Raw genomic sequence first — 21,226 nt, forward strand, 5'->3', positions numbered from 1 at the left:
CCAAGTATCAACAGTACGACAATTGAAATTTCTTTTGAGAGCCAACATTTTTAAACTTAAACTATATAGGTAGGTACATTGTCATTAAAAGTACTACGAAGGCTTAGGAAGAGCCACACTCAAGGGGCCAAAGAGCCGCATGTGGCTCGCTAGCCGCCGTTTGCCGACGACTGGTCTAGTCTATTTATGCTAAATTTTCACATATAAAAAAAAGACACAAAGTTGCCATAAAAGTTTGAAAAGAATTTTATTATGCAGCTTAGGTTTCCACTAACAAAAAAACATTTTCCACATCTTACTCAACCTAACAAATTATATATAGGTTTGTGATTTTTATCTACATCACTACAGTATTACACTACTGAAGAAAACCTTCCTTTCATTTGTACTTTGGTGCAATTATACAGTAGGTACCTCTTCCTCCAGAAAATAAAAATATTCTTAATCTAAGATTAAAATGGAACAAAGACATTAATGCCAAGTTTCTTGCACCACTTGGTAAAAGATTGCAAAAGTCAAAACTGGATGCTGCTTAACACGAAGAGCATGAGACTGCCAGCTTCAGTCAGACCTTGTAGGAATGGTTTAGCATCGGGTTTATCCTTACTGCAGTGTTCACATGTGACAGGTGGGACTGTACCATCATGAAGAATAGTCACATTCTTCACTTGCACAAGAGAGTCAAATATTGGGCTCGAGCACAGGAAATGTCGCTTGGGCTTTGCAATATACAAACGGATAAAAAATATTGCCTTAGGAAAAATTTCACAACTGTTTGACTAAACATTTGAAACACTTTTATCACAGCTTAATATATTAAAAAAGTTTCCTCCAGAGATGCTTATTTATGAAATAAAACCTAGTCGCTATCATCTGACCCATGTTCTGAGCCCCGATCCGAGGCCTCATTGTTGGACCCCTCTGGTTCTGACTCGTTTCCGGAACCTCGGCCAGAACCCTCGTTATCAGATCCTCTCTCTGAATCTCGCTCTGACTCAGCACTCGGGGAAGCCGGTCGGGAGTCCACCTCCGAGCCGGGGCTCCTCCCAGACCGCAGAGACTCATTGTCCGACTGTTCCGACCCCGAGGGCCTCCTCTTCCTGGCCGGCTGGTCGCTGTCTGAATCCTCATCCGACCGCGGTCTGCGGGGCCCTCGGGGACTGCCCGCCTCACTGCCAGACCTGTTCTGGTTCTCATCTGAATCGCTCTCGGAAGAGGCTCGGTCCTTCCGCGGCTCACCCTCGTCCGAGTCACTGTTGCTGTTGCGGGGATGTCTGGCAAAAAGACAAACACTGGTCAGACACCAGGATTCTGGCCAACCAAGAACTTGACAAGTAGGGAAGGTGCTTTTAACACATACGGGCATTTAATGTTCTATTTCTTAACTTGAACAGTGTTTATACAGATGTTCATTTGTGATATGTTTTGGGTACTTTTTAATAAATGTGATATATTTCATAATAAAAAAGGATTAAAAAGGAAAAAATAAGGCACTTTATAAGCAATATAAACACTGAAGAATGGTCCTCACTGGCTTTAAGCACCTTTCATTAGAACAAAGCATTACATTTCACATATAAAATTATAGAAAAAGGAGAGTTTATTTTTATAAGCAAATTCATAGCAGCCCAGGAAAAGCCCAGGATCTCACTTGGCCGTAGAAACTGGAGGTTAACCCTGGCCCCAGGCTGGATGACTGGGACATTTCCTGTCCTGTGACCACCTGCCATCAGCACTGAGCAAAGTCACCTTTTCTCCCCCTGGATCTGCTACTGCACTGGTGCCCTCCAGCCAGACACCTACTCAAGCTGGGAAGCTGGGCTCCAGGAATTCTGCAGCTTGTGTACTCTACTTATCAGCTGTGAGGTTAGGGGAAGGGTGCTTGTGCCTGTGCTTGGAGTGGTGGCGGCACCAGGGACTCTGCTTCCTGGAGGCTCTGGAGGAAAGAATATTCCTTTAGCCACTCACCCCCCCAGAGGCTTAGAGAGGGGACATACTTCTCTGGCACATTCCTCAGTTATGGCTCCCACTGCAGATATCCCAAGAAAGGAATACTGAATCCTATAGGGTTCAGTCTAAGAAAGGTGAGGGAGGTGAATGTATTACGTTCTTCCAAAACCTACATGCGCACACGTTACGTAACTGGGGTCACGCTGACAGAATATGAAGAGTGACCAAGAGGACACTAAATATTCATTCTGTATAGACACCAAAGCCACTGGGCGCCCTGGGATCCAATTCACTCCTTTTCATCTTGCCAAGCACGTCACAGTGGTTAGGACAAAGTCTAACTGATGCAAGTGGCCCCAATCAACCTGGCCTTGGCCTCAGGTGTAGGTTTGGCAGCAGCTTTCACACTGGATCTTCCTGGCTACGCATTTTAACAGTGCTTAATCCAAAACCACACACTCCATTATTCTGATCACACATGCCTCTAACCAATGGGCCAGGGCAACACTGGTCAAGGGCAAAACAATGCCGTAGAGAAAAGCAGCCCGAATTTGTGTCAGCCAGTGTCTTCAGAGAAAAGGGGAATTGCAAATCTTCACAGATGACTCCTTTCAGATCCCTCCCCTACAAGGCCAGCCTCTCACCAGCACTCAGGCCTTCAATGTGCTAGCCTCTCATCTCTGCCCCTATCTCTAACCCACCAGGAGGATCTATTCTTTTTCTAACACTCAACTCAAACCACCTGTTTCACAAAAAAATATCTCTTACAGCTTCCCAACTCCAGATTAGGTATTGTCCCTGGAAAACAATAAATGCAAACCTAAGTGATAGCACTTAACCTACTAGAGAAAGTGTTTTCTTTATCTATGATTCTCCGCTGCTTCTAAAGCATAAACTCCTTGGGGGTGGGGTCTACATCTTTTTCCTCTATATCCCAGTACTTAGCACACCATCTCCTACAATGTTGTTCAAATGTCTACTGAATGAATAAATAATGTGATGACCATCAGAAGAACATGGTGTAGTAGAGTATCATGAGTCCTGGTCTTAAGATTCCAAATCGGGGAGCGGGGGGCACCTCAATCTTGAAGGGCAAGTTCAGGACAAGTAAAAGCAAATATTACTTCACTGGTGAGCTGTGAGGTAAGGAAGAGTACTGGACAAGCTGTCTAGGATAAGCCCTCACCAAGCGGGTGGAGCTGAGTCACCTCAACATGGGAGGAAACGGTCAAGCAGTCCCTATCTTCACATGACCAGGATCAGGCTCCTCCAGTCAATGGTAGCACAGCAAAATTATACATTTAGGAGAATGGCATGCAGGAAATTTCAGCTAATATCCATGAAGAAATAAGATTTCAAAATAGGTTTTCTTCTAGGGACAAACACATAGTGGGACAAAATGATGGGTTAGAAGAATATGGGTGCAAAGGTTTCTTCCAACTATAAGATTCTAAGAAGTTGGAAGAGAAGACATTTTGGCAGTGACCATTCTATTTCTTTCCTTCCTTGCTTTCCTCCCTCCTTCCTTTCTTTTTTTGTCTTTTGTTTTTATTACTCAAACAAGCTTCATTTTTTTAATTTACCTTTTTGACTCTGTGCTTGTGTCTTCAACACTTTCACAATGATTTTCTGCTCCTCAATACGAAAAGCACGCCTGATCTTGTCACAGCACAGTTTACACACAGGGGCCCACCCTAGGCTCTACTGACATGATTTTTTCATTTTAGAAAACCTCATTACAACTTTAGGTCTCATACACTAACTCCACAAAGAGTGCTTAGGCACACACCCCACATGGATATTGGCACTTTCCCACCCTTTTTGGTGTAAAGGTAAACAACTCTATTACCAGGAATTTGGGCCAGACTAGTTTTGTTAGAGGCTGTATTTCAGGACAGCCTATAGTGGTATGTCAAACGCTGGACCATTCTGAATGCTTATAGAGCCGTCCCTGGAAGAGCTCAGTTATCTTTCATTGGAAGAATATGCCTACCCTTCATCAGCAATCTTCAGTTTATCCTCATCCGAAGAATCATCACTTGATGATATTATGGCTTTGGATTTTATTTTTCCCTTCATTGAAGGAGGCAGGCGTTCTGGCTTGGGCTAAAGAAAGATCAAACACAACAAATCAGTCAAGACTCTCACGTCAGGACATTTTGTTCAGTTGGGTTTGTACTATAATGATACATTCAAACAGCAACCAGTAAGTTCCAAAATCAAGAGTCAGTGCTTGAAGAAACTGCAGGGAAAGAATGTAATTTAGTGCACTAAACCTTTTATGGAGAACCACAGTATTACAAACTCACCGCCTTCTTCTTCTCTGCTCTTGGTGGGCGGCGCTTTTTCGGTTTGGGGCCATTTTCTGTTTCTTCATCATCAGATCCTTCTTCTCCCTTTGTAGGTCTTAAGTAGTGAACACCAAGAAAAAGTCTGTCAAGATTCATGGATGCTACAAAGTCTACTTGCCATCAAAACATTCACGTTCGCCAGTTAAGTCACTCTTGGACCCTCTTATTATTTAAAATAAGTCTGAACCTTGCATTTGGTGGTGACAGAGGATGTGAGACAAGACCCAGGTTCCAGACTTCAACATCTCCCTGTCCTTTCTTCCTTCCTAACTACTCATTCTAGGCCAGCTGATATCCCATTACAGCTTCAATTCTATGGGTCTGTGTGAATGAATTAATCAGATTCTTTCCCAAATACAGTTATCCAAGGGTTGGGAAGAAGAAGCCAGGGGAGAGGAACGGACACTTTAGAGCAGCGGTTCTCAACCTGTGGGTTGCAACCCCTTTGGCGGTCGAACGACCCTTTCATAGGGGTTGCCCAAGACCATCCTGCATATCAGATATTTACATTACAATTCATAATAGTAGCAACATTACAGTTATGAAATAAAAATGAAAATAATTTTATGGTTGGTCACAACATGAGGAACTGTATTTAAAGGGCCAGAAGGTTGAGAACCACTGCTTTAGAGGCACCTCCAGGTGAGAGATGGGCAGGGCATCACTTATCTCAAAGTGGATGGCACTGGGCCAATTAAAAGATCTTTCTTTCACATGAATTCACTTTTTAAAATACCCATCAAAACCATGAAGTGGGCATCACTATTACCATTTTACAGGGAGGAAACTAAGGCACAGTGACTACACAGGGACAGGCAATACGGACACACAAGGTTTTCTCATTCTAAACTGCATACATCCTCCAATAAATATTACAACTTTAAAGATAAAAGAAAGGCAATTAGTTCTAACTTGTGGCTCTCAGAAGGGAAGCTGTGAAGATGTGAGGTGATTCCAGTACTCAAGGGACTTTAGTGATCTCTTGAAGGATTAAAAGGAAGTGGGATATCAAGAGGCGCTACTACCTGGAAGATCGTGATTTCCAGGTGTTTGCAAATTCTATACATAAGATTGATTCAGAAAATGAGAGGTCTTTTGCCACCTTCATAACGTTATTTATAACACATTGATAATACCTTCTCCTCTTTTTCTTCTTTCTCTCTCCACCCTCCTCTTCTTCGCCTTCTTGCTCACTACCACTGCCCTTTCTTCTCTTCTTCTTTTTGGATACTGGCAGGTCTTCATCGGTGTCATCATTGACAAATTCATCAAACTCTCCCTTCTTAGAACGCTGAAATGCAAATAAGACTATAATCAGCTCTTTCCTGGATGATGGAATGTGGCTAGAATTCTAAGGTATAGAAAGAGGCCATATCCTCTCAGTCATGTGACAAATGAAGGATTTTGTACCGAATCACATGGAAGAGGTGCCTGGTGAGGCCCATATTTTAAAGACTTCTAATTAGGATAAATGCCTCAAATGGCAAAAATTGTCAATGACTTAGGAAGGTCACTACAAGGTAGAATGTACTCAGCTAACGCTGGAATGCATTTCTAAGTAAAAGCACTCTGTCTGGGAAGACTGTCTTTAGCTGAGGACTAAGTACAGAGGGAATGCAATCATTTTTATCTTCATTTCTGGAAGTCAAGGCAGGGACTGGGGCCAGCAGTGTTAGTGGGAGGCACATCTTACCCGTCCACCACCACTGCCTCTTTTCTTTTCTTTTGCTGCTTCAGTCTCTCCAGTAAACATAAGGATGTTTTTGGTCTTCTCAACATACTGGGCCCGCTGTTCTAAAAGTTTCTTTTGCTCTTCCTTCTCTCTCAGACGTTTCTCTTCCTATGAGAAAAAAAGGGTAGGAAGAAACCTCATCAAAATGTTCTTATGGTGAAATAAATCATAGCTACCATCAAAAGGACTTCTTTTTTACCATACAAAGTATATGTGTGCACATAATTCTTTAATTCTAGTATAAGTCACAATAAATACCTGTTCTTTAAGAAGTTTCTGCCTTAACAGTTCTTTTTCTTGCTCTTGTTTGGCCCGCAACTCCCTCTCTTCTTCATCTTGTTTGCGTGCCCGGGCCACATGATATTGGGCCTGGCTCAGTAAGTCAGAGCACTGCCTAGAACATTTCAGAGTTAGAGAAACATGAGTGTAGCCAGTGTACTTTTTGTTCAAAATCTCAAAGCATCTGTTTTCCTTACACAAATTAAGAAGTCTGAAGCATGATCATTAGCTCTTATCTATGGGAAGTGTTAATTAGCAAAATTAACTTCATTTTCCATAAACCTATACTGTCAACTATGTTAAGTTTCCAAATTTTAAACATCTGCCCAAAAGGTCTTCAATATTATCTTCACGTGACTCAAAGAATCAGGAATCATATCTTGATTCTGGTGACACAGCTGATGTAGTTTCGCAGCCAATGTAAGCACTAAACAAATGTTGCCACATTCCCTGAAAGAACCCCCAGAAGAAAGCCTTGGTCCAGGCTGGGGGGCCCAGAGAGGAGTGTGAAAGACTGACCCCTGGCAGAGCAGGACCCTGCTCACTGCATCACTCTCCCAGCCCCCCTCGCCATCACCACTTCTCCCAAAGTCACCATTCACAAACAGTAGTTACCTGGCTTCTGTGGCAGCAAGGGCCAAATCGAATCTCATTTTATCTCCCACTTTACTCAAGTAACTGAAGTATCTAAACAAAATGAGAAAATTAAAATTAAAATAATTTTAATAAAATAGGCCCTTTAGATTTTTTATCTGTTGTACAATAGTCTGAGCAAAGATTTATACATCAACTGACTTACATGCACGTATTTAATACATGAAGAGCTAGCATCTCAATAGGAAAATTATATATGCAACCCACTTAAAAAAAGGACTCTCATCAATATGCCAATTTGTTCAACAAAAAACCAAGTTCATTAAGAAAAGCCAAATTATACTTAATCAGTAAACTAACAAATAACCAAAAATCAGTTCAAGCAATGAGTATTTACTAAACACTAAATTTACTAAAAATGTCAGCATGGAGGTTAGGATTCTGAGACCACGAAAACACATCTACCAAGCAAAAGAAGAAATGCTTAAACAAGAATTCAAAAAAGGTTGGACAAAACCTGAAAAGATGTCAGGTTTTAATTTTACCATATACTGAATTACAAATAAGTACTATCAAGTTACACACATTTTAAGCTGAATAAACATATTCATTATTTAAGAGGGAAGGCCTTAATCTTAACTCAATGAAAATTAATATCCCATGAAAAGACACACTGGCATAACAAAACCAACGTAAGTGGAATCTAAAAGTTTCAGTGTGTAAATGCAGGGTCATATCACTGTCAGGTTAATGAAAAATCTAAAAATGAAAAGCTTGCAAAGCTAGCTAGTCAGCCAGTTCCAGGGATCTGGCTCTGTGATCCAAATCTGGCAGGATCCCAGCTACAGTTTGGTACCACCTGGTGGCAGCTATCTGCTTTGGTTTAAAAATCGCTGGAATTATTTGAATGGATTCCCTTTTTCTAAGAGATTCCCGAGAGAAGTGATTTTCAGCACCTTTGGAGACACATAGGTCTAAAGAAATAAAGCATTTCAACGGTTGTTTCTGCAAACTCTTTACCTGTGTGCAAGCTCCAGTTCTTTCACAGCATTAAGCACTTCCTTTAGATTACTCTTCTCATCTTTCAGGACAGAGGTAGCTAACCTTTGTAGGACCAAGGCCACATTAAACATAAGAACTGTATCACTGGGTGCCACATGTCTAGCCTATAAGTAAAAAACAAAGTAAATATTGCACATAATCTAATGACACAAAAAAGGATTTTAGTCAAATAGTGTAAGGTATGTGAACATGCATAAAACAGAATAAAATGTATATGAGTTATTTTTACCTTCAGCAAAGTCTGTTTGCATTCCTTCAACTTGCCACACTTGAAGAGGGCCCGGGCCAAATAGAGCACAACTTCAGTGTTCTGGTGCTTATAGAACTTTCTGAGGCAGTTTTCATACTACAATAAAAGAGGGAGTTAAAACTCAACAAGGATTAAATTATACTGTTATTTTGTAATAACATTTCAAACAGTCTTAAAGCTATATAAAAACGTATTTAATCCTTTGAATAGTTAATTTCAAAGAATCTGAGAATGATTTTTGACTTTCAACAGGATACATTTTTACAACATAAAAAATCTGATCGAAAGAAAAACTATTAGAAATAGCTTTTCCATTTGAAATTTGGACCAACATAGAAAGGATAAGCATATTGGAAGGCCGTTTTCATCTTTAGCAATACTATTTAGAATCAGCTATTGACAACTTATTAGAAGTCATATACCTTGCTACTTTGGGTTATACTCTCTACCACCTTTTTTTAGGATTGGTGGAACCTCCTGGCAATGGGCATGAGAAGGCTCATATTTTTGGCTGTTAGCATTTTGGAAAACCAGTAATATAACAATACTGATATTACTTTTGCCATGAGCATGTCACTTGTTTGTCATGGAACACATCTTGTCATACATAAGATCTTTTTCATAAAAGATGGTTAGACAGTTTCCCCTGATTATCCCTAGTAATCAACTGGCATTTTAAAAGGCGACATTATCATTTTGCAGATCAGGAAGGTGCACCTCCAAAAACATAACTTCTGACACTATCATATGCAATCTGGCTTCTGTAAGTCCTTGTGACTAGTGCCGTTCTGATATTCTGAATAAAGTAGTAATACCCACCCTTCTTAGGCCACCAAAGACAGGCCTTCACATTACACAATTATAAATCTCTGAATTGACACAGTATCACAAGAGAGCATGCAACTCCATGATAGGGTCAGAATGGTTCAGGAAACATCTGCTCAACAATAGACACAAAATAAAAATATCTTGAAAGATAAGACGTTACCATCTGGACAGCACTGATATATTGCTTCTGTTCCACATAGATGTGTGCTAGGTTCAGCCACACATCACTGATATCTGCTGTTGCTTCTCTTACTTGGGCAAATACATCACGAGCTTCACGGAAATATCCTTTGTGGGCCAAAACAGCTCCTAAAGTTAGAAAAAGATTCACAGTTCAGAATTTTCTATTTGTGGTGGGAAAAACAAGTGAAAGTCCATTTTAAAACAACTTCACTACACTTAGAAGAAAATTCTGATCTACAAACATTCCTCCAAAAGCACTCATTTCACAAATTATGGAGGTCTCAGTCTCATAATCACCTATTCCATTAGCCGCATACAGATTCTTTGCATCATTTCTGAGTACTTGCTTGTAAATGGCCAAAGCACGATCTTGATGGCGCTTTTCCTATAAAAAACACCCAGATGATATACAAAAATTCAAACAAGAAGGAAACAAGTATCAGTTTTGTTTTAAAGAGACAAAAAGAAATTACTTTTTCTCTATCTCGGGTGGGCTGATGCAAAGTTTGGAGCCAGACGTTGCCCAGGGCCAGCATAGAGTACGTGTCACTCTGTGTAGCCGGTTGTTTTAATATCCTCTCAAATTTCTTCTGGCCTGGACCCCATTCTTGTTTCGCCAAATGAAGATTACCAATCAAAGACCAAGCATCTGGATGGTCCTGAGACACATATAAAAATAAGTGAAATCTGTAATTTGGATTCAGACATCAATTATCTTTCCACACAGCTGATTACTGAAGAGGTTTATAAGTTACATTTACAACAGTGTTTTCAAACTGAGAGTTGTTAAATCAACTTAGTGTGTAATTATCAGCAAAAGAAGTGCAGTAGAATGGAATAATACATTAAAGATATCAGTGTCATCCACATGGCAAGAGCACATAATGATTAACAAAACGTTCATTTCAGCTGTTTGTATACCTGTGTGTACTAAGCTAAGATGCAAAACCTATTTCTTACTGTGCGCCATATAAAAAAGTTAAGATAAATTCTATACTCTTTAATATCTTTAACAAGTAAATGGAAAAAACAACCACCAAAAACCAAACAAACCCAGAGAGATGCCAAGATATTAGAAATATAATAGCCATTAAAAGGAAAAACTGATTTACTGGGGTAAAAAGATGAAATAATTATTTTTCAAACGTAAGTGTTAATATTACCAACCTGATTAATCTGAAGCGCTTCCTTAAACCAATCTGAAGCCTCATAAAAGTTTCCTTTATCTCGAGCCATGGCTCCCAGGCGCAGATAGCCTGAAAATGAACATTTAAAAGTTTTTGCTTAAAATATTAGCTGTAAAGGTCATAATTTTAAAGGCATACATTTGAAACAATTGGTTTTTTTTTTTTTTTTTGGTTACACATTCATATGATGAACAGAAAAAGACCCACAGGTAAAAAAAATATCAAGCATCAATATAACTAATAATCTAGCAAGTTAAAGCAACTCAGCCACTATCAAGCCTTACTGTTTGAAATCTCAGATTTACCTCTCCCACTCCATTTCCAATGTTAGCACCCTGTTCCAGGTCCTTATCTCAAGCTAAATTCTTTTAAATGCTTAGAGCTGTTCCGTATCCAATTTCTCTCTGATGCACAGCACTGTCAAGTTACTTTTTTTTTTAAAATAAATTTTATTGATTTTTTACAGAGATGAAGGGAGAGAGATAGAGAGTTAGAACATCGATCAGCTGCCTCCTGCACATCTCCCACTGGGGATGTGCCTGCAACCAAGGCACATGCCCTTGACCGGAATCGAACCTGGGACCCTTCAGTCCGTAGGCCGACGCTCTATCCACTGAGCCAAACCGGTTTCGGCTACTTTTTCTTACAAAGCTGCTCATCATACAGCAAAACAGTGAAAGCATGGATGACTAGGAGTTACTTGTTAGAAAACCTGTACTCTGTGACTCTTTAACTTAGGTAATATTAATAAAGGTGCCACACAACTGTACGTTATTTTCTGTAGAAAACGTCCTTTTCCTCAAGAAACCAACCATCGCTGGCTACTGCCTATCAAATCAATTCAGATTCAGTCTGGCATTCCACTAAACTCCTACTGATTATTGCATCAATAATAGCATGTCAGAAGCCAAGTTAATAACTCTTAATTTGATCAGTCAAAACACCATAGCTTTAGGTTCTTTTAAGGAAGTACTGTATGTAAATTATATTCAATTAAAAACTTTCCAAATTTTACAATGTTTAGGTTGTAAAAATTCAAGGAAGAACATTTTTAGTAATGATTATTTTAAGGAAAAACACTGCTCGTTCTCACTATTACAAACACTGCAAAAATTTTTCCAGGAAATGCAAAGCAGGACCAACATAAAGATAAATCCATCACCAAGGAGTTGCTAAGTTTAATAAAGGTAGCTGACTCACTGCGATAGCCTTACCCATGAAATATGTACAATTGATTTTTAGTTTTGTCAGTTTCTAGCATAAATTTAAGAGAAGCTGCATTTTAAGGCCACAACTTTGCCTTAAAGAAAAGGGGACATTGTAACCTTCAAAATTTTTTACTACTGGTTTTAAGAAAGATTTTTTATTTTCAGGCTAAATTTCTGTTGCCACTGTGGGAATTTTAATACATTAAAATGAGTTTAAAATTCTTACAATCAACGTAGTTAGGATGTTCCCGTAAGATGTTCTTATACAGTTTTTCTGCTTCATGGAATTCACACATCGCCTCATACAGCCTGGCTAAATTGTAGGATGTTGTGACAGAAATGGCATTATAATAATGCTCATCATGCTCAGCTTCAGCCTTTGCACGATCCAGTGATGCCAAAAAATATTTCTATAAAAAAAAAGAATCTTTTGTTAAAAAACTTAGAGGATACAGCTAGAAAAGTATGCATTCAATTTGATAGCATAGAAGAAGGGAATATCTATTTTCTTACCTTTGCCTCCCCTAGATTTCCAAGTCTAAAATGGAGGGCACCCACATTATTTAGAATCTCTGGGGGGACATCGGCCTGTACTTTTTCCTGAAGGATCCGTGTTGCTGTTCCATAGGCTGAGAGGGCACCCTGTATTTTCAAAGTGAGCAGAAGAAGGTGTAAGTGAAAGTGAGTGGGACATACACTCTGCCAGGCTTACAAAAAGCACATCAGGAAGGAGATGAAAAGCATTGCTAAAATACCTGGATATCAGTCTGTTCTAAGATTTGTGCCAGTTCAATCCAAGCTTCAACATCATCAGGATACTGCTCTGTGACCTTCTTCAAATGGCCCTGGGGAAAAGAGTTTAAGCTAAAGCATCCAACTACAAGCTGTCAAAGTAGAAAGTGGTGGCTACACTACAACTGTTCTTTCAATTGGAGCTAGCTCAGCTAACAAACTGCTTTCATCATATCTCTACCAGCAATGACAAGAAATAAAGCAGGAGTCTAGGGAGAAATAGACAACAGAAAATAGCTAAGATTTTAAAAACATGTACCTTGGCAATGTCTCGTTTTTCTTGATCTTCTGAGGCAGCATACAGAGAGCCAAGAATTTTCATAGTTTCGTAATTATTAGGATAAGCTTTCAAAACTTTCTCAAAGCATTGAGATGCATTTTCTTTGTCACCTCGATAAATATACATTTGTCCCAAACCAAAAAACGGCAGCACAAAAGAGGATGAGGCAAACTGTGTGGCTTGATAGTAGTACTGGAAAGCTTGGTCATAATCTTCCTAAAAAATGAAAGTAAAGCAGGACCAACAATATGTACAAAGTTTTTCAAAGACGTGAAAAACTAGAAAAAGGATTTCATATTTAGAGAAGGCTGAAAATGATCTTACCTGAACATGGAATGATCTAGCCAGCTGGTAGCAGCTTTCTGCTTGCATAGCCTCCACTTCTGTGTTATGGAATGCATGGAGGGCCAAGTGCTGGACTTTACTGTAATCCTGAACAATGAAGATCCGAAACCAACAGAGTGAATTCAATCTCTATCACTCTCAACTTTAAAAGACTTCTTTTAAAATGTTAACTGAACTAACAGCACTGTATACAGATCACTAATCATTTTTCTCATTTCCCTTGCTGATAAATTTAGGGGAAATGGGAACTAACATTTACCCGGTATTTAACATTTGCCCATTGTATCTATTACTTTCTTAATCCCTACAACAATCGTTTGCAGTAATCAGCCCTATTTTTGTGATGAGAAAAATCTAAGAGAGGTTAAGTCCCTTATTAACAGCGATGGGAGCAGTTACAATTTATTGAGAACTACTACATGCCAAACATTGTGCTAGGGATACTTACATTAGTTCCAAATTTAGTCAAAATCCTGCCAAGAGTGTCATTATTACCATTTTACTGATGGGGAAGTGAATGCTTAAAGAGATAAAACACTGGGGATCAAGCCCAGGACTGGGCGAACTAGCAAGCTCCTGGTTCGTGGGTCGATGAGCAACCACTGAACCACACCGGTTGGGCTGAATTCAGGTGTTTTTTACTCCAGGGAAATGTTGTATCACCCGAGAATAGCAACTGCCAGAATGAATTCAGCTCCACTTGAATGCATGGATCATGACCTTCACGAAACCTGATTTTTCACTTGGATTACCAAAATCATATAGGTTCCAAGAGTATAATTCTATAGTCATCACTTGTATATTACATTGCATGTTTATCACCTAATGTCAAATCTCCTTCCGTCACCATATATTTGACCCCCTTTACCCTTTAATATCCCCTCCCTGTCCTTTCCCTTTGGAGACCACCATACTGTTGTCTCTAGGAGTTTAAAAAAATTATTTTTTAAAAGCAAAGAACTTTAAGAAATTACTTCTCCTACCTTTTTGAAGAAAAAGTGATTGGCCAAGTGGTTCAATACCATAGGGTTGCTAGGATCGATGGTGTAAGCTCTGGAAAGAAGCTGGACACCATTTTTGATGGAATCGGCCTGAAAGAAAAACAGTGATGACAGGGCGGAGTGAAAACATTACTTAACTAGCACTTTCCAGTTTTCCTTATAGTCTGAAGAAATAAGGTTACATAAATCTAAGTTCCGATGTCAAAATATAGCTCTTGTTTTAGTTGCCCTTCACCAGGGATAAAACACTTCAAGCAGTGAGTTAAACTGTAAAAATTTAGTTTTCTTATAATTAATCGCAGAAGCACCTCCACTGAAAGCCCTGTCTAGGCAATTATACAGGGAAGTATAATGGGAGCTTCCTTCTCAATACAGGATAGAACTTTACAAAACCAGTACAGAGGTATTTTATTATTTTCCACTTATCATGCTAGGAATTCATAGGGAAGGGTTCCAGCAGCTCAGGCTTCTTTCCATTGGTTCTCACAAAATGTGTTTCTCTGGGTGGGGCAGGCTGACACTTCAATTGAACCCATGTACCTTTCTCTTTGGCTTCTTTTTCTGATCATTTTCCTTCACACATTTCAGGAAATTATCTTGGCTGTTAGAGTGCTTAATGTGCTAACTACACACATTCAGTCTCTTGGCAGGAATCTTGCCCTTAACTTGCTTGTTCACAGCAATGTCCACTGCATGCTGGTGACACTGCAGACTCTTCCAGTTTTGCCCTGGCAACATTTGTGGGGCGTTCCTTTTGGAAGAGTGCCCATTCCCTCGATGTCTACAATATCACCTTCTTATAGATTCGCATGTATGTGGCCAAAGGAACAACTCCATGTTTCCTAAAAGGCCTAGAGAACATATAGCGGGTGCCTCTCCTCGTTCCCTTTGTGTTAGTCATTTTGGTGACTTATTGGAAGATGGTGGTTGCAGCCGAAAAGCAGGGTAGACTTCTCTAAGAGAAAGCCTTTTATCCTTTCCCTTTCCTCCTTCCTTATACAGATATAATAATGAGATGCCTGGAGATGTATCTTACAACTATGAGGTGAGACATGAGGAGGAAAGGCCACATGTAAGGGAGGACAGAAAGATATAAAACCCTGGGTTTGATGATAATGAGGTGCCAAATCCAAGTATAGCTGGTTTAGTACACAATGAAAAGCCTTATGTTTTTTTTTGTGTGTGTGTGTGTGTTTTTAAGCCTTATGTTTAAGTCACTTGTGTGTGCCTTTTGTTTGCTACATGCAGTTGAAAGTACTCCAAACTGATAGACAGTCTATAATCTCATAACTGAGATTCTGAAATCCAAAGCCTCTAAAAAAGTTTCTTTATTATTTCGGAGCAAGCTCATTTGGTGGCAGACTTTACCTGAAGCGTGAGGCTATCCTATTGGTGTGAACAGCCATTCCTTTTGCCATAGAAATATAAGTTTACATTTGGGCTTGAGTCCTAATAACCGGGTTTTCTATATATGTAGTGCAGGTACCACCTTACATTTCTGTAACCTGAAATCTTGATTTCTAAAACACTCTGGCCTCAGGAGTTTTAGATAAGGGACTGCGGGCCTGACTATCAGCCAGGATTTTTCCACTCCCATACCTCTTTATTGTTGAGCTCTAGAACAGCCAGTCCAACCAAGGCTCCCACACATTTGGAATTAAGTTCCAGGGCTCTGCTGAATGCAAGACGAGCTTTCTCCAGTTTGTTAAGTTTCACAAAGCAATGGCCCATTCCTAAACGAACTTCCGCTAAAAAAATAAAGTCATTCAATCTGTCAAGCTAGAGCATTTTAGGGTTTAAATTTTAAAAATGCTTAAACATTCTCTATTTATGAGTTGCAAAAAAACAATAACAAAAAACCACCAAATTAACCTCAGTATAACTACACTGTTAAATTTTGTGGTATATTACAAACTTTATTTCACTGAAGGTTAGATCATACTACTCTCTCCCTGTCCCCCCTACCCTGACCCCTTCACCATAGATACCTTTCTCACCATAGAACAGAACACCTATAACATTGCTATTTTCCTGTTCATAAGAGCTCCACCCTCATGATCTGATTACTTCCCAAAGTGATTACTTCCCTGGCTACACTATCTACAGTATCTAATTTTTGAAGAGTAATTTTAAAAGATAACAAAAAGCTTCATTAAGACCTTAAATATTGTGACTGACTGCACACACAAACTATCTCTCCGTTCACAGCTATGCTTATACACACTGCCTGATTTCAAGGCCATGCCAAAACACAACCATGTTCCCAACTAAAGAACCTCTCCACTGGTCACAAGATCCTAACCTTCACATTTACGTAAGGATATTTTCCCTGTATCATCCAATTTTCCTTCTCTACTAGATCATTCTTATCTACAGACATTCTCCCATCTTAAAAAAAAATCTTCTTGATTCCATTTCCCTTTTCTTTTGTCAACCCATTCCTATTCTTCCCTTACCAGCAAAACTTGAGATTTAAAATAATGAGAATTTAGAAATAAAAGTAGTATAGGGCAAAAAGATTATAATATCATCTACTACTCAGTTTTTTAATCAAACATAATATGTTTGTAAAAGTCTCAATTCTGTCATTTCAACAAACCTACAGTATCTTTTCAAAACTAATTGTATAAGCAACTGCCAAATCCTGAATATTTTAGGTTGGATCAAACACATATTAAACTTAAAATAAGGTTTTTCTCTTACCTGGACATCCTGGGTTAGTACGCAATGCTTTCTTATAGTAAGCAAGAGCTCCCCTGTAATCCTTCTTGTTAAAGGAAATGCAAGCTTTACCTGTAATGATTTTTAAAAAATAAATATGCACTAATTAAAGAACACAAGTTTCACAGGCTCTACACTCACCTAAACCTCAGTAAGAAATACCTGAAAACAGTGAAAGTGATTTCGTATCAAAATTTGTTTTCCATAAGGGTATGTTAATTTATGCCTATAAATAAAACAGTCCTGTCTTTATATTGAATGTTAACAATAATTAAAATAGCTTAGAGGTGTCCAAACAGAGATTGTTTATTGACTCTTTAGAAGTGGATAACAAAATTGCTCTAACTGGTATATATTTTAGTTCTGTAACTTCAACAGAAACAATGATCTATTACAGATAGTTCTATTTTTAATAAGGTAAAGCTCTTCTACTTTGGCGTCTACCCCATTACTAAGGAGCTATTATGAAGAGATATATTTTCAGGCATATGCTAAAAGATAGATTTGTAAGATGTTTGCCGAAAGTGACTTACCAAGGAGGGCTGGAATATTATTTGGAGACTGGTTGAGTACAAAATGAAACTGTGCATCAGCCTGATCCATTTTGTCACCTTCAAGTAGGCAGAAGCAGGCTCTTCCCAATAAATGGTTCTGAAAAAGCAATGCATCATGTTTGATTTCTCTTTACCAGGACTAACCACAATTTAACATGAATGTGTAACACTAAGATGAAAACCATGTAGAAAGGAGGTGCAGCATCACCCAAATTCCACTATCACCGTAAGGTGTTTCAACTAGTAACGAGCAATTCTTAATAACAAACTGAGAAATTATTCTGAAATGCAATAAGTCTCCTGTGCTAGGAACAATGACATAAAGAAAAGTTCAAACTTTTAAAATTATGCTTGAAATTCACCTGGAGATGTTGGAATTATTGACTAAACATGTAGATAAGTTTGTATGCTAAATTACTTCACAGTACAAGGACCAAAGAAATTCCAATTTTAACAAGGGAAAAAACACACACAAATAAAATAAAAAGCAAAAATCAAGGAATCCCTCTTCATTTTGACTATTTATATTAACCATGATATTTTAAGAAAAATTCTCTCAAAAAAATCTATTGCCTATCATACACTATGTGTTGCTCAGTAGTTGAGGAAAACATTTTTTCATGTAATATTTTTTCCTTTCATAAATTCAAAGAAATATGACTTATTTTACCTGATCATACATAATAATTTTATCAGCCATTGTATACAACAGGGTTGCCTGTGTAATAAGATCTTTCTTATTGTCCTTATTCTTTTCCTTCCGAGCCTGTTGTACATAGTAGGCTGCCAATGTATCCAAGCAAGTCATCTGGTCTTTTTCATGGTCTCTATAGTCCAAATTGCCATCGATACGTGCTGCTTCCAGCAACTTTACAAACTCTTCTGTTTTTCCTTGCTTGTAGTATTCCAGCTATGAGGTAAAGAATCAAATAAGAATTACTAATGCATGTGTCCATACAAAAAGCTGCACACAAATCTTTACAGCAGTTTTATTTTAAGTTTAAAACTGAAAACAACCCAGTTGTTGATCAACCGGTGAAGGAGAAACAAGCTGTGGTTCATATGCACAATGGCTACTGTTCCGCAGTAAAAAGGAAGAATTGTTGATACATACTATAACGTAAATAAACCTAAAAATAATTATTTTGAGTGAAAGAAACCAGACAAAAAGGAATACATATTATATGATTCCATTTATATAAAACTCTAGAAAATGCAAACTAATCTTTAGCAACAAAAAGCAGATCAGGTATTACTTGGGCACTGTAGGAGGCAGGGGAGAGTTAGGAGGAAAGTTTTAGGGGGCAATGGATATATACTCATTACCTCCATTGTGGTGATGATTTCACAAGTGTTTATATATGATAAAACTTCTCAAATGGTACCCAAGAAATATATGCAGTTTATTACAGGTGAATTATATCTACTAAAGCTATCAAAATTATAACCTACTACAAATGTTTTCAATTTACTTCTTGCCTAGCAATAGTTGATTTCAAACTAAATCAGAGCCCAAAAGAGAAAGCAATAATGAGAGATATATAGAACTCCAAACAGAAAACTTGGGTTCTGGCTCTACAGATCTATCAAAAATTATCTATGACTTGGGGCTTGTTGAATAACTTCCCTAGGCATGTTGAGTTAATTTATAATAAAAGGAATATCAATCATTCCTTAACTACCTACTATGGGCCACATACTATGCCAGGAGCTTCATATACGATTAGATATAATGTATATTCACCACCCTTAAAGTGAATAATAACATCCCCATATTTTAGATGAGGAAACAGGCTCAGAGGTAGATTAGTTGTCTAGGATCACAGCTAGTTAGCAGCCATGTTGGAATTTGAACATAGGACTCTAAAATCCCAAAGCCCAAACTCTTTTCTAAGTAACAAGTTATAGTCCACAATGTTTCACTAATTTATTTTACCACAGCTGCCATGATAACTCTTCAATACTCCAATTTTTGTATAAGTACTTTTAAAGGAAACATTTGTACTAAAAAAAATTGAAATTACTTTCTGGTTTTAAAAAATGTGTGGCAAGCATTAATGGCTTGTTCTGCATAGACTAGAAAACTTAGCAGGTCAAGCACTGCTTGTCACTGAAAGCACTTCTCAGTACATCCACACGTAAGAAACTCTAAGAGTTAGGCTTGAGCACTGGGCACAAGCCCAAATCCAGACCTACTTCTCTGACCCTTCAAAACAACAGTATTAGGAGACTATGTATCTTTCCATAAAAGTGGCCTGTGGCACACTTGCTTAGGAATAATGATTACAGTGTTTACTCTATTACAATAATCATTTACTATAACATTCCCACAAAAAAGGAAACATCATTATGCAGCTGGTGCTGGCGGGGTGGAGGGTGGGAGAATTTTAGGTTCTCTGAAGTGATTTTCCTAAGAATTTCCAGTAGTACTGATGACCAAACAGGATAAAAACCTTAAGCCCAAGATAAGCTTCATCTATAAGGGCTTTTGTGAGTTAGTATGGAAACTAATCATCTTCTAGAGTATTTTATGGGAAATGTTTTATTTTATGGGAAATAATGGTAAGTAGCAATGTTTACATCCTGACACCTTGTCTTTTCTCAGCTTATCCTTAAACATTAAGCCAGTCTTTACTGAGCAATCACTGAATAATCAAATACTTTATATAATATAGAGTACTATTTAACTTAAATGAATTTTGCCTTTACCAATATATACTTTTTTGTTCCATAAATGGTAATACAGTTAATTTCTATACACATGGAACAATTAAGCGATTTATGCACCCAAGCTGGCTATTACTGTATCTGAAAACAGTTTTCCCAGCCAACATATAAAAAATATTTGTCTCATGAATACTGACCGCCAAAGCAATCCATATGTGCAGTTGTGTGTGTTCCTGCTTCAAAATGCTGATAACTTCATCTCCCTCCGGTAACTGATCGAAGTCAAGTTCAATGACCTAAAACACAAAATGCAGGTTTTTAACCTTTCTTCTTTTTACATTCACATTTCTTTGCTGCTTTTCTTGAATATACATCAACACGGATATATGTAGAGTTTCTGCTCGCTGTCCGAAGGGCTGAGCAAGTGTACTAGCATATATCGGGAAATGTTTAAGGAGCATACAAGTGGGTTGGTTCTACAGCAACATTAAAGAAAATGCACAGAGAAGCAAACAAGTCTTCCAGTCACGACAACTATAAAATACTACAAAAGATTTGTTTACTCAAAAACTACAAAACCAAACCCTGCTTAACATAGAACTGCAGGCAAAGTGCAGGTAAGCATCCCAGAGACTCTGATGCCACAGGTCTGACCATCCCAGGGGCAATGCCAGGTTGAATGTCACTGGACACATTAATCATCTGTGCCACAGGCGCACCTGAATGTGGGCACCACCACTGTAGTAGGAAAACATCCAGGAATTAGAGAGTGGTGATGGCTACACAGCGTTGTGAATGTTACTAAAAAACACTGGGTTTTACGGTAAGTGAGTTATATTTCAACGAACAAAATAAGAGTATGAGGTACCCAGTAAGAGAACATCAATGCTAAAAGCTACACTCGCACCGGCCGCAGGCCCCGTGACTGAGGCGTCGGGAAGGGAAGGGGTGAATTCTATCGGAACACAGCACCCGCCATATGTCGGGGTCTCTATTTCGTGCACCGGAACAGACTCGAGTTTCTAAGGGAGAAAGGACGACACCCCACCTGTTCCCGGGGAAAGACGCTTGGTTTGCGCCGCCGAGACCACGGTGACATCACCCACCTCTGTGATCTGTGGGCACTCCCGCCCCCTGAGCCCGTGGCTTAGGAAAATAGCAGAGTCCTGTCCAAGGAGCCGGCCGGAGGGAAACTTCCAAGAGCTCCTTCTCCGGTGGCCCCGGCTGCAGGTCCGCACTGCC

General features: G+C 38.8%; 1 protein-coding gene and 1 pseudogene across 1 annotated transcript; both read right to left on the bottom strand.

The window, feature by feature from the left end:
- Positions 1-228: 228 nt before the first annotated feature.
- Positions 229-20,313, bottom strand: CTR9 (CTR9 homolog, Paf1/RNA polymerase II complex component). The gene is made up of 24 exons (XM_006763465.2): positions 20,182-20,313; positions 17,988-18,227; positions 17,297-17,414; positions 16,746-16,835; positions 15,642-15,790; positions 14,025-14,132; positions 13,021-13,128; positions 12,676-12,912; positions 12,380-12,469; positions 12,138-12,266; positions 11,851-12,034; positions 10,397-10,485; positions 9,703-9,888; positions 9,527-9,614; positions 9,207-9,355; positions 8,198-8,314; positions 7,927-8,072; positions 6,928-6,999; positions 6,292-6,427; positions 5,995-6,141; positions 5,438-5,592; positions 4,260-4,356; positions 3,944-4,056; positions 229-1,274 (listed from the first exon to the last, which is right to left on the bottom strand). Exons 2-24 carry the CDS (start codon positions 18,123-18,125, stop codon positions 860-862), a joined length of 3,261 nt encoding a protein of 1,086 aa, XP_006763528.1. The 5' UTR covers positions 18,126-18,227; positions 20,182-20,313; the 3' UTR covers positions 229-859.
- LOC107183036 lies at positions 14,468-14,970 on the bottom strand (annotated as a pseudogene).
- Positions 20,314-21,226: the final 913 nt, after the last annotated feature.

This window comes from Myotis davidii, unplaced genomic scaffold, assembly GCF_000327345.1.
Source record: "Myotis davidii unplaced genomic scaffold, ASM32734v1 scaffold118, whole genome shotgun sequence".
NCBI classification, from domain to species: Eukaryota; Metazoa; Chordata; class Mammalia; order Chiroptera; family Vespertilionidae; genus Myotis; species Myotis davidii.